Genomic DNA, 15,645 nt, shown 5'->3' on the forward strand with positions numbered 1-15,645 from the left:
TTTGGCCAATTAGAAGTAGGGGGAAATTTTTACATAATAGCTGCTATGAACCTGACTTTTTTTTTCCAATTTCTTTTTCTTTGTCATGGGAGACTAATTAAGAAAAAATTTAATTGTGGTTTAAAAACTCATAAAATGTATTATCTTAATCATTTTCAAGTGCACAGTTCAAAGGTAGCTATATTCACGTTGTTGTATAACTTGAATTTCATTCCTTCTTAAGGCTGAATAACATTCCAAGGGATAGAGTGTGTTTGTCATCAGTTCGACGCTTTACAAACCCCACAGTCTGTAGTCTGCCAGTCTCCTCCGTCCATGGGATTTTCCAGGCAAGAATACTAGACTGGGTAGCCATTGCCTTATCAAGAGAGGATTTTCCTCACCCAGGGATTGAACTGGCGTCTCCTGCATTGGCAGGCGGATTCTTTACCACTAATGCCACCTGGAAGCCATTCCACTGGGAGATCCCCTGTAAAAAGGCGGCTCCCGGGCTGGGCTGGTAGAGCTCCCAGCCACGGCAGGCAGTGGCCACGCCCTGAGGAAGGAGTCCCGAGGCCTCTGCCGCCACTAGCTGGTGACCACGGACAAAAATGCTCAAACTGAGCTAACACTGCCTGTCAGGGTCAAGGTGAGGCTCTGCTGAGATCACAGACAGGTGCTGCCAAGACTGGAGTGCGTCTGGATGGGAGGGGGCTGTGCTTGAGAAGGAGCCCAGGGTTCTGCCCTGGAAAGTCCGAGGCAGGAGCCCCAGGACCCAGGTCCACTGGTGTGGGCGCAAGAGTGGCTCCTGTCGATCAAACTCCAGCTTGGGGTCCAACACACAGAAAACCCTCTACACTCACTAATTCAGAAAAGCCTCACAACAGAACGCTCACCACGACTGCCAGCTCCCTGCTAATCACAGCATCTTCAACACCACCGTTAAGGACACAGCCCAGGCCGTGGGCCAGTCTTGTTCTAGACAATCCGCACATATGGACTCATTTAATCCTCACACAACCAGCCTATCTCAGAGACTGGTGGTCCAGTGGCTGGGACGTCAAGCTCCCAATGCAGGGGGCTCGGGTTCGATCCCTGGTCGGGGAGGTGGATCCCACCTGTCACATCTAAAGAGCTGATCTGCAGCAACTAAGACCCAATGCAACCAAATAAACAAGAGAAATGTTAGGGAAGAAACAAGCTGTCTTTGATTTCCCAACTAAGGAAACAGGCTCACAGTTGCCAAGCCACTTGTCCGAGGCCACTCGGGGGGGCCAGAATTCAAATCTGGGTCTACTCTAAATCCTGCTCCTGATCATAGAGCCAGTCTGCATCAGTTATATATGGATACTGGGCTAGGGGTGATGGGGGCTGCTCGAAACAGTCCTTCTCCCCAGACACACCATTCCGAGTGCCCCCCATGACCATCCTGGAAAGCTGATCCTCCAGGGCCCCCCGCAGACCCCTCTGCAGGCCCCTCTCCCCACCCAATCCATGTACCTCGATACCAGATGACCCGGGGCGGGGGCACCCCGGTTGCCTCGCACGCCAGCACCGCCTCCTCCCCTTCGGCAGCCAGTACCACGCCGTTTACAGCCGACACGGATGGTGGGTCTGTGTGGGGAGCAGATGGGGAATTGGGGACCAAGCCACAGACTCCCTAGAGCGACAGTGCCGTTTTCCCCAGCTGAGGGAGGGTCAGAGGGGCCAGGGTGGGCTGAGCACCTGCCTCCTCCCCACCCCCACCAACCGGGACAGTCACCCCCAGAAAGATGCAGCCTCGGCCAGTTTTTAAATAGCCAGTTACTCCCGGGACTGAACTCCCTTCTTGTCCTCTTTTTATTTTTTAACTTTTTATTTTGAAGTAATTTCACACTAGAAAGTTGCAAGACTAATACAAAGGTTCTTCATGTACCTTTCACCCATATCACCAGATGTTAACAGTTTTGCCATATTCGTTTTGTTTTATCATGATGGAATTCTCTCTGTATTCTTTTTTTTTTCTAAATGGCTGAGAATAAGTTCCAAATATGATATCCCTTTACCTCTAAACACTTTATATTTCCTTTTTCTTATATATAATTTTTAAAAATAATTTTTAAAGTATAGTTGATTTACAATGATATGTTAGCTTCTGCTTGCGGCAAAGTGAGTCAGATATACATACACTCTATTTATTTTTTATTGTCCTCTTTGAACCTGGCGTAAAGGTGAAATCTTACAAGGTTCTAAAATGCACCGCAGGGGCCGGCTGCGGCTCCCTGGCCCCTGACTCCAGCCAGCCTCCTGCTCCTTGCAGCCCCTTGGGGACCCCAGGGGCCATTCCTACCTCGAGGCTTTTGCCCCATTGTGTCTCTGTCCCTGAAACGCTGTTCCCATTCCCGTCTGGGGCAGGAGTTTGATCCTGTGTGTACGTTTCCTTCTCTGCCCAGCTACACGTCGCTCCATCACACCACCCTGCGCTGTGCCCGCCCCATACCTTCCCCATCTGAAAGTACCTTATTTATCTGCATGTTTTGCTTTCTGCTTCCCCATTAGAATATAACCTCTACCTGGACAGGGACCCTGTGTTCACTATTGTATCCCCGTGTCTGCCACACAGTAGATACTCTGAAGTATCTGTGAACGAGGGGGAGAAAGGGAGCGAGGGGGGAAGGCAGGACTGGGGACCCTCTTCTGCAAATGCCCTTGCCCCAAGTACCTGTATAGTAGAGGGTGATCGTCTCTTCATCTCTGCCAATCTCATTAGCAGCCTGGCAGCTGTAACTCCCTGCATCCTCTGGGGCCAACCCCTGAATGATCAGGGTTCCCTGGGCATCCACGCGAACTCTGGAGTTGTGCCACGAAACGTGTTCAACAGGAAGGGGCCGGTTAGGTTGGGTCGCATGGGGTTACCCCAGTCATTATTAAAAGCAGATTAATTAATGACATCACCAGTGACATCATTTTACACTGACTGCTTGCTCTGTGCCAGGCTGTAGGTTCATCACTTTTAATGTTCCTTTTTCATTCATCAGGCTCAGAAAGGTAAGGTGACTTGCCCAGAGGCACACAGCCTGAATGGCAGAGGCAGAATGCAAGTACAGGTCTACCAGATTATGCAGCTGGAACGCCTGACTCCAGAACCCACATGAGGCATCGCTATGTTTCCCAAATGATCTTGCTCCTGAGTCTCAAATCATCAGGAGGAAGGCAGGGCAAATGCCACTCCCCATTTGCTACAGTTAAGAAGACTGAGGCCCAGAGAGGTCCCCGAGGCCCTCACCTGCTGTCCTCCTGCAGGGCACGACCCTCGCGGCTCCAGGAGATGTGGGGTGCAGGGTATCCGGAGGCCGAGCAGCGGACCCTCACCTCCATGCCCTGGGAGAAGCGCTGTGACCTCGTGTGGATGCTGACCTGTGGGGCCTCTGGGGTTCAAGGAGTGGACAGGTGGGGAGAAGCTTGTCAGAGCAGCCGTGTTGTCCCAGGCACCCAGCACTGGGCCCCCTGCTCCTCCCCGCATCCACAGACAGCGGAGACATAGGAAGGAAGGGCCCTGAGGGACCTGCATCCTTGTGACTGGCTTCTCAGGGAACCAGGGTTGACCAGGCAGCCCCCAGGCACATCCTCGGGCCACAAAGGGACCTGAAGTCCCTAACGCCCCTGGTGGGAACCTTGAGCTCCCTGAACTTCTGCTCTGAGCTGAGCTCCCCCCATACCAGCAGCCTCGATATGGCCTCAGAATCTTTCTAAACACACTCTAAGCAGCCAATCCAGAGTCATCGGCACAAGAGCGAGATTTGTTCCAACACACTCACTTTTACACTTGGGGGAGATAGGTCCCTAGAGGAGCAAGATGCGTCTCAATCCTGAGTGGACCTAAATCCCAGGTGAGTACCTAATCCAGGCACTAACCCTCTGGATGTGTTTCCTCTCACTGCCTCCTCCACCCCCAGCTGGTCAGCGCTACCCAAACCCTGCCAAGCATATCTGATCCCTGGGCTTCCAGAAGTTTCCGGTGTCCCATCTCTGTCCTGCATATCGAGAGGGCTGGACAATGGAAGTGCTCAATGACCCAGAAAGAGGACAGCACACAGTGAAATTGGCTTGGCCAACAGCAGTAGAAATTGAGGCTAGATATGAGGATGAACTTCCCAACAGTGCCAAACCACTACACTTAGTACAGAATTCTCTTACTCCGAAGGTTGAGAAAACTCTGGAAGGGCTGATGCTGCCTGCCAGAGCTGATGTCTGAACAGAGGGATGGACGGATGGGCTCCGGGAGAAATGCCAGGTAGCGAGCAGCCTCACCTCGCACCAGGAGCCAGACGGATGCCCTCGAGACTCCATTGGAGTTGCTGGCCATGCACTGGTACCGCCCGCCGTCGCTGAGGGTGGTGTTCCTGACCTCCAGGGATAGGTCGGCCAGCTGGGCGACTCTGCCCGTCGAGGCCGACAGGACTCGCCAGTCCCGGACCCAGGTCAGGTTGTAGGGAGCCTCGCTCAGGACCAGGCAGGACAGGATGGCGGTCTCTCCAGGGGACACGGTCACATTGGAGACGGGGACCAGCTGCGGCGGGGGGTCTGCAGGAACAGGAGCGCAGGAGGCTCTGAGGGGTTGGCGCGGGGAAGGGGACGTCCTGCAGACCCTGGGGGTGTCCAGACCCCAGAGTCCACTGCATCCCCCAGCGGAGCAGTTCACCAGCTTCTGCTCATCATGCCTGGACGACGCCACCCCATGGCCATCTCACACCCGCCCGGCGGCTGTGTGTGTGGGGTGTGTGTGTGTGGGGGGGGTGTGTGTGTGTGCGTGCGTGCATGCACGCCTGATTTCTATACAACAGCCAACAGCAAAATTTAACAAGAGTCAGTCCATTCTTCGGGGCTATCCCAGGGCTCAGTGGTAAAGAATCTGCCTGCCAATGCAGAAGATGTGGGTTCAATCCCCGGGTTGGGAAGATCCCCTGGAGAAGAAAATGGCAACCCACTCCAGTATTCTTGCCTGGAAAATCCCGTGGACAGAGAAGCCTGGCGGGCTCCTATCCATGGGGTTTCAGAGTCAGACATGATGCAACGACTAAAGTAAACAAAAAACCCACACTTCACACCCTTGAGGCAATAATTCCACGAGCGTACATGCTCAGTCACTAAATTGTGTCCGGCTTTTTGTGACCTCATGGACTGTAGCCCGCCAGGCTCCTCTGTCCATGGGATTTCCCAGGCAAGAATACTGGAGTGGGTTGCCATTTTCTTCTCCAGGGGATCTTCCCGACCCATAGATTGAACCAGTTTCTCCTACATTGGCAGACAGACTCTTTACCACTGAGCCACCTGGGAAACCCCAATAATTCCAGACTGGTGGATAAAGTCTTGGAAATCACCCTTAATTGGAAAAGAGTAACAAGTACAGAGCTATTCTCTGTATAAACAGCAGCTAAATGTGGACTAAATAAGGAAGGCCACTGCCCCCAAAGAAGAAAGAGCTTAGAAACCCATACTCTCAATAAGAAAAAACCATTAAAAAGTGACAGCTCAGAGACCACCTAATCAGGGACGGTCTGCAGGACCTGTAGGAAAAAAGCTGGGTCCACATGCCAATGACCACAATGTCCAATGGGGAAATTTGACTCCAGACATCAAATCAGGTTGCTGTAAGTATGTACGATATTATCCCACTTTTCTTAAAATGCACACATGGATAAAGGTCCAAAAAGAAGTAAAGCAAAATGCTGTCAAAGTCATCTCTAGAGTGGAGGGGTCACAGGTCATTTCCATCTTTTCTGTTGGCTTATATTTTTCCAGTCTTCCTACAGGGAGCATGAGTGATTTTGAGTGAGTTTAGGAATGCAGAGTGACTGATCCCTCTATGTTCATTAGGCCCCTTTTCTTCAAGGGAGCTTTGTGGTTGTTTAGTTGCTAAGTCATGTCCGACTCTTTTGCGACCCCATGGACTGTAGCCCACTAGGTCCTCTGTCCATGGGATTTTTCCAGGCAAGAATAGTGGAGTGGGTTGCCATTTCCTCCTCCAGGGGATCCTCCCGACCCAGGGATTGAACCCGTGTCTCCTGCATTGGCAGGCGGATTCTTTACCACTGAGCCACTGGGAAAGCCCATCAAGGCAGCTTAGGTTCATTATTTTAAAAATGAAGCCAACTGCATTGTAGGAGGATCTGTGGCATTTCCAACCTTCCTGAGTTCACCGCTGCCACGGCGGTAGGACCTGGAGGCATTACAGGTTGGGGACGAGGTGGACGGTGGCCCTTGTAAGGGCCTGGGGGCTGACCAAGAAGTCAAGGATGGGACTGAGGCTGGGGACTGGGAGGCGGAGCCCGAGCTGGGGTTCTCAACCTTCCTGCAACCACAGGTCATTCGTGGGGCAGACGGTCCAAACCGGAGGCCAGCAGGCAGGTGCAGTGTGGGCGTCGGGCTCTGGATGACGGACGGTCCCCGGCAGCTGGCTGGCACACTCACCCACAGATGGAGGAAGCCTGGGAGGGAGTCCTACAGGGAAGAGTCAGGACGGGCCCGAGGGGACAGACCTGTGACGACGATCTGAGCCCTTGCTCGTCCGGTCCCAGCCCGGCTGACTGCTGTGCACTCGTACATGCCTTCTTCGGCCTTGGAGGCCCAAGGGATCTCCCAGCTGCTGTTCCCTGACTCCCTGCAAACACAGAAGAGCTGGGGACACACAACCGCACTGCCCCCCAGCAGAGCCCCCCGGCCTCATCCAGGCTTCCGGATGGGGGCTTGACCCCCTGAATCTTGCCCAGAAAGAGGCCCCCAAACCTCTCAGAGACTTGGTAAGAAGAGACAGGCAGCTAAGGACGTGCAAATCCCAACGATACGCCGTGTGACTCTGAGAACGTCCCTTCCCCTCTCTGAGCCCCGGGCTTCCAACCATAGGAGGGAAAGTCTCAGAGGGTCCTTCCTGCGCTGACCAGCACAGAGCCGGGCCTTCACGGGTGGAGTTTTCAGAATCTGAGGAAGGCCTGTGGTTCATCCACGGAGTGATGGCCCAGCAGTGGTGGGAGCCTCAGGGACCCGCTCTCCCCCAACCCTGGCCAAGCTGGCAGGTGCCCAGCAGGACGACCAAGGCCCCACGTGTGCCACCCGCGCCCCCCTTAGCTCCCTCCAGGGCATCAGGCCCCTGGGAGCCCTGGGACTGGGGCCAACGGACAGTCCTGAGCCACTCACCGAAAGCGCCTCTCCTCACCCAGCCTGGCTCCCTCCCGCCACAGCTGCAGCCGGAAGGGGAGGGCGCTGTGCACAGAGCAGGAGACCTGCAGAGGCTGGCGTAGGTAGCCATGGATCCTGGGGGGCATGCTGACCAGGGGGGCGCCTGTGGGCAAGGACCCGCACTCAGGACTCCTCCCTGCCCTGCCCCCTCAGTCTGCCCTCGACACACCTAGCAACACAGAGACCCACAAGGATGACCAGGGGCCAGAAGGCAGGGCTTCGGTCTCCAGCCTCACCGTCCGGTGGCCACCAAGAACAGGGGGCATCACCTCCCTTAGCCTCAGTTTTCACCTCTGTAAAATGGGTTAATGGCATTAGTGACCTCATCGAGTTGTGGCGAGCTGCCGGTGAGAGGTGGTGAGTGGGAAGCCCTTGGCACACACACGTGGCAGGGCCAGCTCCTTCCATGAAGACTTGTGGGGGTTTTATGGCTTATGCTAGCATTCTGTCAATTGTGTGGGAGACAGAGAAGTCGAATCAGCCCTCAAATCTGATGAAATGCTCCCCAGATGAGACTCTCCCGGGGCCTGGGGAGGGCTGTGCATCATTCGCCCCTCCTGCAGGGTCAGTTTTACTCACAAGCTGTGGGCGGGAAGCCTTGTTTTTTAATTTAAAAATCAGCCTAGTTGGAGCATGGCTGTGACTACAGAGTTCACATGCATTTTCAAGATAAAATAAGGGATTTCCATGTAATCTCACAGCTTCAGATGAGCCTCTGGGGACCCCCATCAGATGCCACTGCCTCCTCCCACCTGACCCTGGACTTGGGGTGACACATAGTCTTTCCTTGGCTCTTGGAATCACTTCAGGGGAAACGTCTGGGCACTGATCCCCAGGGTCAGTCTCGGGCCATCCATGCCTCGAGGTGCGATCACAGGCTTGTGGGGAACCCTTGCACTGCCCTCTCCCTCATCCCCACCAGAGATGCTCCGAGGGTGAGACAATGGGCCAGACCTCCTCCGAGCATAGTGCTGGGGGTGGGAGGGCGGCGGTGACATCATGTTACGGGCTCCCTGCCACGTCCCAGGGGAGAGGGGTGTCGGGCCATCCAGCCACGTCCTCAGCTGTGTGTGCGGCAGCCATGGCTCACCCCCACACACTGGAAGCCTCTGGCTTCCTCTTCCTTGAGCTGAAAGAAGCCCAGGGACCCCCCCGGGCCTGCCACCCCCACATCTCCAAACCCAGAGTCTTTTGCTCCCAGTCAAACTCCCAGCCTCCCAGACCTGGCGGGGGGGCCACAACCCCTCCCCCCCAAAACCACATCTTTCCCCCACTCCACCCCCATCCTTTAATCTAGAGCTGACATGGATACCGAAAGCCAGAACTTAACTCCCCAGCTCTGGGAGCCATCTGAGAAAAGAGGAGAGAGAGAGAGAAAGGCTGCTTTATTCTCCCTGCTGAGATTCCTGCCTGAAAATACCTCCTGAAAGCTGCAAAGGCCAAGGCAGGAGGAGCCCCGGGGGCCACAGCCACATGGAGGGGCGTGGTTCACGGTCCCCACACCCTGGGTACAGCCTCTGAGCATCTGAGAGTCGTCCTGTTTGTTACAACCCTCCGAGCAGCCCTGTGCAATCAGTGGTCTCAGTTCCCCAGCAATAAAATGGAGACACATCTCAGAACTGGGTGTAAGAACAGAGGGAGGTCAGCTCAGAGCTCTGTGATGACCTAGAGGGGTGGGGCTGGGGTGGGGGGAGAGGGAGGCTCAAGAGGGAAGGGGATATATGTATGCATGTAGCTGATCCCTATTGTTGAGCAGCAGAAATTAACACTGCATTGTAAAACAATTAAACTTCAATTTTAAAAAATGAGAAAAAGAAGATGTTAATGCAGGAGAAGGTAAATGAAGAAATTTATTACTATTATGGTAACCTTGGGCTTGCCTGGTGGCTCACAGTCAAGAATCTACCTGCAATGCAGGAGACCAAGGTTCAATCCCTGGGCCGGAAAGAACCCCTGGAGAAGAGAATGGCTATCCACTCTGGTATTCTTGCCTGGAGAATTCCATGGACAGAGGAGACTGGTGGGTGATGGTCCATGGGGTCGCAAAGAGTTGGATACAACTGAGTGACTAGCACGTCACACTTCACTTCTTCAAGAACATCTCAAAGCAAAAGGTTTGAAAAGATAGACGTTGCAAGGAGCATGCAAGAGAGTATAAAAAGAAATCCTTTAGACCATGAGGGGGGAAAAAAGGAACTGGTACAAGCATTGAATGAACAAATGCATGGCAAGTGCTTGGCCCAGGATTGTCCCACGAGATGTGCTCAAAACGGTGATTAGGTTAGTGTTACCATCGCTATGACGATGATAGTAATTATGATTATGCAAGGGCGTACCTATATTCACTGCCCTGCCCACTGTTGTGGCTACAGTTTCTAGAACCATGACTGATGCAAAGTGAATGTTGAACGCACAGGTGGATGGATGGATGGATAGATGCATGGATGGATTTATGGATGCATAGATGACTTTGCAGTAAACCCTGGAGCTGAAAACTGCATTTGAAGCATCTCAGTATCAGGCATAATGTATTGCAGAGCCTGCAGTTTAATGAATAAACATTTCCTAATCTAATTGAATCAGGAAAGCCTTCCAGGGAGAAATAAAGCCTGCAAGAGAGCCAGGGAGCTGGGGGTGGTAGGAGTCAATTACTCACCTGGAGTCACCCCACGGTAGGAAACTCCGGAAACACGGAGGAGAGGGTTTCCCTCATGATCCTTGCCCTTCACCTTGAGGTAGAAACGCTCCTGGGGGCTGTGGAAGGGCGGCCCACCCCACAGCTGGTGGGTTGACCCATTGGAGAGGGGCTGTGTGGGCAAAGTCAGGAGCGACCGCCCTGAGCTGTGAGAGAGCTCCACTGAGTCCAGGCGGCCGGGCACCCGCAGGCCCGTGGAGTTGATCACCAGGGAGATGGGCACGCCTGCAGAGGAAAGGGCGGGGAAGGAGGTGCTGGCACCTGTGCTGGGCTCCACGAGACTCCCCAAGCAGGGGCCCCACCCCAGGGCCATGGCTAGGGGCCCAGCCTGCTTGGTCCGCCTTCACCCGTTCCCTCACCTTCTCTTCCCCAGGCCAAGGAATGCTGGGTGGGATGAGGAGAGAAGGGGGGTTGCTACTGTCCGTGGTCCTGAAACACCACTCACATGACTTCCCATGATTGCGTCATCTCTGCTCCGCAGATAGGGGCGCTCACGGAGAGAGCTGACAAAGGGCACCCTCCCATCCCGCCACTAACTCTGGTGTTGGCTGTCAACCGACAGGCTCTGGGACCGGCCGAGGTGAGATACACACCCCAGTTTGGGAATGCTGATTCCCGCTTGGCTTTCCTGTGGTTTCCCTTCCCATCTCATTGGAAATGTACTTTCCACACCATCCCAAGAAAGCCAGAACTGGACTTGGGTTTCCCAGTCTTCTAAGTTGATTTGGAAACTGTTAGGTCTCTCCCTTTTCAGATAGCTATTCTTCTCTCTCTCTCTCTCTCTCTCTCTCTCTCTGATAATAAACTGGGAACCAAAGGATGCGGTAGACGTGATCCATGAAATGCCTTCCATCTCTTGAAAAAAATAAGAAACAGTCTAGAAAGGGCATGTTCAAATCTAGAAGTCCAGATTTCTTTGAAAAATCAAGTGTGTCAGTGCTGGGCTTCCTTCCCATGTTGCAATAACCAGCCAAAGGCACGTAGGGCTGCTCCCGTGGCCCAGGCCCCCACTGTTCAGTTCGCTTCAGCCTCCCCCACTCCCTGGTGCCCTGGGGTCAAGTGCCAATCATCATTTATCATTTGCGACTGGCCTGCTGTTTTTCTCGCTTTTAAAAAATGTCTTGGATGGAGCCACATCTTTATCAAAAGCAGAAACCAAAGAGGGTCACACATGGCCCCCTTCACCCTCTCCCATGGGGACTGTCCCTGAGAACCACTCTGCTTTCAAACTCTCCCCTGCCACCCCCATAGCACTTCACTTAGGATTTCTCATCTCTCTTGGCTTTGGAATAGGAGTTAAGTTTCTTTGCCTCCCTCCCACCTCCTTGCTATTGGCAAAAACAAACATAGAATGAACAAGCAGCCCACTTTTCATTTTGAAGATATCGCTGCTGGTCCTGGCAGGGAAACCCATAAGGGCTGACAAGAATGACAAACATTAGAGGACATATAGACTCAAAAGAAAGCCCTAAGGACCCAGCCTCAACACTTTGGGGTCACTGTTCCGTGGTTCAGGGTTACCTGACCTGGCCCTGCTGCTACTCAGCCCCTGAGCCCCACTCTTTGCGACCTCATGGACTGCAGCACGCCAGGCTTCCCTGTCCTTCACTGTCTCCCAGACTTCGTTCAAACTTGTGTCCACTGAGTCCGTAATGCCATCCAGACATCTCATCCTCTGTCACCCCCTCCTCCTCCTGCCCTCAATCTTTCCCAGAGATTTCTTTCCCAGAAAACACAGAGTCTTTTCCAATGAGTTGGTTCTTCACATCAGGTGGGCAAAATATTGGAGCTTCAGCATCAGTACTTCCAATGAATATTCAGGGTTGATTTCCTTCAGGATTGACTAGTTTGGCATCCTTGCATCCAAGGGACTCTTAAGAGTCTCCTCCAGCATCACAATTTGAGAGAATCAATTCTTTGGTGATCAGCCTTTTTTATGGTCCAACTCTCACTTCCATACATGACTAATGGGAAAACCATATTTTTGACTATATGGACCTTTGTCAGCAAAGTGATGTCTCTGCTTTTTAATATGCTCTGACCTAGTCTCTCCCATCTCTCTGTTCAGCTGGTCCCAGCAAAACCCTCCAAATGGCCTCATGGCAAGAGGCCACATTTCTGAGTCCTGGTGCTGGGAAAGATTGAAGGCAGGAGGAGAAGGGGGCGACAGAGGATAGGATGATTGGATGGTATCACTGACTCAATGGACATGAGTTTGAGAAAACTCCAGGAGATAACGAGGGACAGGGAAGCCTGATGTGCTGCAGTTCGTGGGGTCACAAACAGTTGGACACGACTTAGCCCCTGAACAGCAGCGTGATGTTCACTGGAAGAAGTTGGGCTCTAAACAGACAAATCTTGACAAAGAGAAAAGGAAAGGAGGGTTAGGGGGACAGTCTGAGCTCGTGGAGCCCTTGAGGGACAGGAAGGAAGTTCTAAAAGTAAACGGTCCCAGGGTCAACCTGCCTGGAGCCCAAAGAGAAGGTGCTAGCCCTGGGTGCAGTTCACTGTGATGTGAGAGAGAGGCTGGACCAACCCCTGCAAGCCTACTCCATAGTCACAGGCTCATGGCTGCCCCCTGGAACTGCAACCCTCAACTTCCCAAAGGTGAACCCCACCCCTGAAGAAGGCAGCGTTGCATCGCCCCAGGGCCCGGAGCACCATACCTTGCAGGGGCCACTCGATGGTGTGGTTGAGGTCCAGGGACGGCTGAGTGGAGAAGCCAGCTCGGAAGTCGATGTTGCTGATGCCCGTGATCCTGACCGAATGGCGGCCACTGCTGTAGACCTAGCCCAGGCCCAGGCTTGCGTCACCGAGGTGTCTGACCCCAGCCCCCCAGCTCCAGGTGGGAGGTGGCTGACCTGACCCGGCCTGGAGTCAGCAGCTGGAATTCTCCCACCTTTGCAGACTTGTGGGTGACTCACCCGCTCCCTGGAGACCCAGCACGATACTCCTCCATTAGAGAGGAAGAAACCAGCCATGGCACTGCCTGAGCGGGACTCTTGAAGCAGCCCTGCTGTCCCACTCCCCACCCCAACACCCACGGGTCCCCTCTGTCCCTCTGCACATCTAACCCCTGCCTTGCCTTCCCCACTGGCATGAGAACTCTCGGCCCAAAGACGCTCCGAACCTGAAGGATAGCAGTGCCCGCAGCGCCCAGCACTGTGCCTGGCACCCAGCTGCCATTGGTTTAGCCACTCAGTTGTGTTTGACTTTTTTCAACCCCTGGACTGTAGCCCACTGGGCTCCTCTGTCCATAGCATTCCCCAGACATGAATACTGGAGTGGGTTGCCATTTCCTTCTCCAGGGGATCTTCCCCACCCAGGGACTGAACCTGCGTCTTCCAAGTCTCCTGCTTGGCAGGCAGGTTCCTAACCACTGAGTCACCGGGGAAACCCAGCACCCAGTAGGAGCTCCAGAACTATTTGCTGACCAGCTGTGTGCTCCCGAGACAGCAGCCCGCCCCATCCCAGGGTGCTTGGCCAGGAGCCCTGCCCCCAGCCCCAGGCCCCCAGTCCCTGGCAGGTTAGAACAGACTCTGCCCCCCTGCCAGCCCTGTGCCTCTGAGCCCAAGGTCACCCTAGCCTCTTCTGCGCACTCCTCAAAGGACAGGGTCCCGAGCCACCCCCGCCGCCCACCTGTGGACACTCGAGTGGTTTCTCCAAGTCCTTCTCTGAAGTCCCCTCACTAAAGCGAAACCACTCCACTTCTCTCACTGGTGCAAAGCAGAATACTCCTCCTCTGACTTGCCCCTCTACTTCTATTGATATGCCCACATCACTGCCCACACTCCAACCCTCTGCTTCCCAGGGCCCTAGGCTCCCAAGGGCCCAGGCAAGAGGAAGATAGTGTCTCAGCTTGGTGAAGCTGGTCTCCCCAACCCCAAGAACCCAAGGCCTCCTACCTTGATGGACCACAGCCCAGGATGCTCGGGCTTAAAGGCCACGACCTTGGCGGAGTCAGGGATGCTGAGGAGCACATTGAGGCCGTCATCTCTCTGCAGGATCCTCCCTGTGGAAGCCCCAGGACCTGCTCAGCCCCCGACCCTTTTCTGGGGTTGACAGAACACCCCTTCCCATCCCCAGAAACCTACAGCCCTCCAACACCAGCTTCGGGCTTCCTAGAGGAACTGACAAGAGGCCTTTGGTGGTACCCGGGCCTCTCCCTCCTCCGGCTCTCCATCTTCATCCCTCCCAGGTGCTGGCTATACCCCTGGCCTCTGGACCAGAGTACTCAGGACATTCTTGGAACACCACGGCACCAGGCAGCCGGGTCCAGATCATATGGAGCCTGGATGACCCTGACAAGTCACCCCACCTTCCAGAGCCCCCATCTCTGCACTGTGCCACTAATTCTTGCCCCACTGACTCTCCAGGCCACTGAAGAGAGAACGCAGGGAAGATGCCATGTGAATCTGGCAGCCCTGGGACTGTCATCACTTTAATTCCCCTCGCTGGGCTGCTAATGGCTTCCCTGAATCCTCACCCACCGTAGGCACCCTCTCTGCCCTCCACTCAGCATCTCCCTTGCCCTCCATGCTCCTGGAGTCTTGTGTCCAAAATCCCCTGGCCTCCTCTCTGTCCCATCCTGGGCTTTTATTTCAGTCTCAGGGCCAAGGAGGAGGCCAGCCCTGGGGCTCACGTACCCAGCGGGTCTCGGACTTCAATCTCGGGCCCTGGGCCACTCAGGGAGATGGTGACCTCCTTCAGGCTGGGGTCAAAGGGGATCCTCCACATGTGCTCGCCACCCTCCTCGTGGTCCGTGGACAGCAGGTGCACCTTGGAGGCCTGGATGGCTGACTCCACCCACTTCAGCACCTGGGAGGCAGGAGAGCAAGGCTGACGCCAGCAGGTGCCCATGATGCCTTGCTTGTGTCTGGCCCACTGGAGGTGGGTCCCTAGCAGGCTGCCAGCTGTGTGCAGCGTCTGGTCCCCTGGTGAGCTTCAGGCAGCATACAGGCTTTCCAGGTCACTTGAGGCCGTCGCAGTCCCCACTGCCCTACACTGGACCTGATTCACACACCACTTTCCTCTTGGCCTGTGGTCTCAGAGCTGTGACACCTGAATGAAGGCATCCAGAGGACTCAGCCCAGATGGAAGGAGGAGAGGGCACCCTCTGATGGGATGACGCCCCTCCTTTGTCACATGGCCAATTTCTATGACATCCATCACTTCCTCCAGGAAGCCCTCCTGGTGCTTCCTACACACTGATGCACCCTGGAAGTCCGGGATCTCCCCCAGAGCAACGTGGGGAGATCCCTGCCCAAGGGCCCTCAGACGACATCCCCCACCAGGCACCATGCTCTCTAAGTAGGACCATGTCTTTAAGCAGACAGTCTGATCCTGACCCTTATCACAACACTGAGAAATCTAATATCCTTGGTTGTACAATTGCTTATTCTTACGTTTGGGGAATTCCTTGGCAGTCCAGTGGTTAGGACTCCATGGTCTGACAGCTGAGGTCTGGGATTCCATCCCTGGTCAGGGAACTAAGATCCCACAAGCCCTGTGCATGGCACGGCCAAAAAAATTAAATTAAAATAAAAAATAAATCTTCTGTTTTTGACAAGTCCCATTGAAAAATCAGGTGATAGATAACTCTTCCGAACATGCTACTAGTTAGGCACACATTTAGAGCATGATTTCAGGAGGTTCTCAAATCCCCGCCAAGACAGTCTCTACTAAGCACAAAATTACCTTGTTTCTCCAAGACTTACCATGGTCTCTAAGTCCCTGTGTTCTCTGGTTCACCTGTT

At 54.2% G+C, this 15,645-nt stretch overlaps 2 protein-coding genes across 2 annotated transcripts in view; one reads left to right on the forward strand and one right to left on the reverse strand.

Moving 5' to 3' along the window:
• HMCN2 (hemicentin 2) overlaps positions 1–15,645 on the reverse strand; it is a 172,727-nt gene that overhangs the window by 123,091 nt on the left and 33,991 nt on the right. The window contains exons 5-14 of the mRNA XM_065928266.1: positions 14,536–14,707; positions 13,795–13,901; positions 12,556–12,676; positions 9,851–10,114; positions 7,153–7,297; positions 6,498–6,619; positions 4,270–4,542; positions 3,245–3,386; positions 2,681–2,808; positions 1,480–1,593 (exon numbers count right to left, since the gene is read on the reverse strand). Of these exons, the coding sequence (XP_065784338.1) occupies positions 1,480–1,593; positions 2,681–2,808; positions 3,245–3,386; positions 4,270–4,542; positions 6,498–6,619; positions 7,153–7,297; positions 9,851–10,114; positions 12,556–12,676; positions 13,795–13,901; positions 14,536–14,707 (1,588 nt within the window). The remainder of the gene's footprint in view (positions 1–1,479; positions 1,594–2,680; positions 2,809–3,244; positions 3,387–4,269; positions 4,543–6,497; positions 6,620–7,152; positions 7,298–9,850; positions 10,115–12,555; positions 12,677–13,794; positions 13,902–14,535; positions 14,708–15,645) is intronic.
• Positions 1–15,645, forward strand: part of C3H9orf78 (chromosome 3 C9orf78 homolog) — a 416,805-nt gene that overhangs the window by 2,683 nt on the left and 398,477 nt on the right. The window lies entirely within an intron of this gene.

The sequence above is a fragment of the Muntiacus reevesi genome, chromosome 3 (genome assembly GCF_963930625.1).
Source record: "Muntiacus reevesi chromosome 3, mMunRee1.1, whole genome shotgun sequence".
Lineage (NCBI taxonomy): Eukaryota > Metazoa > Chordata > Mammalia > Artiodactyla > Cervidae > Muntiacus > Muntiacus reevesi.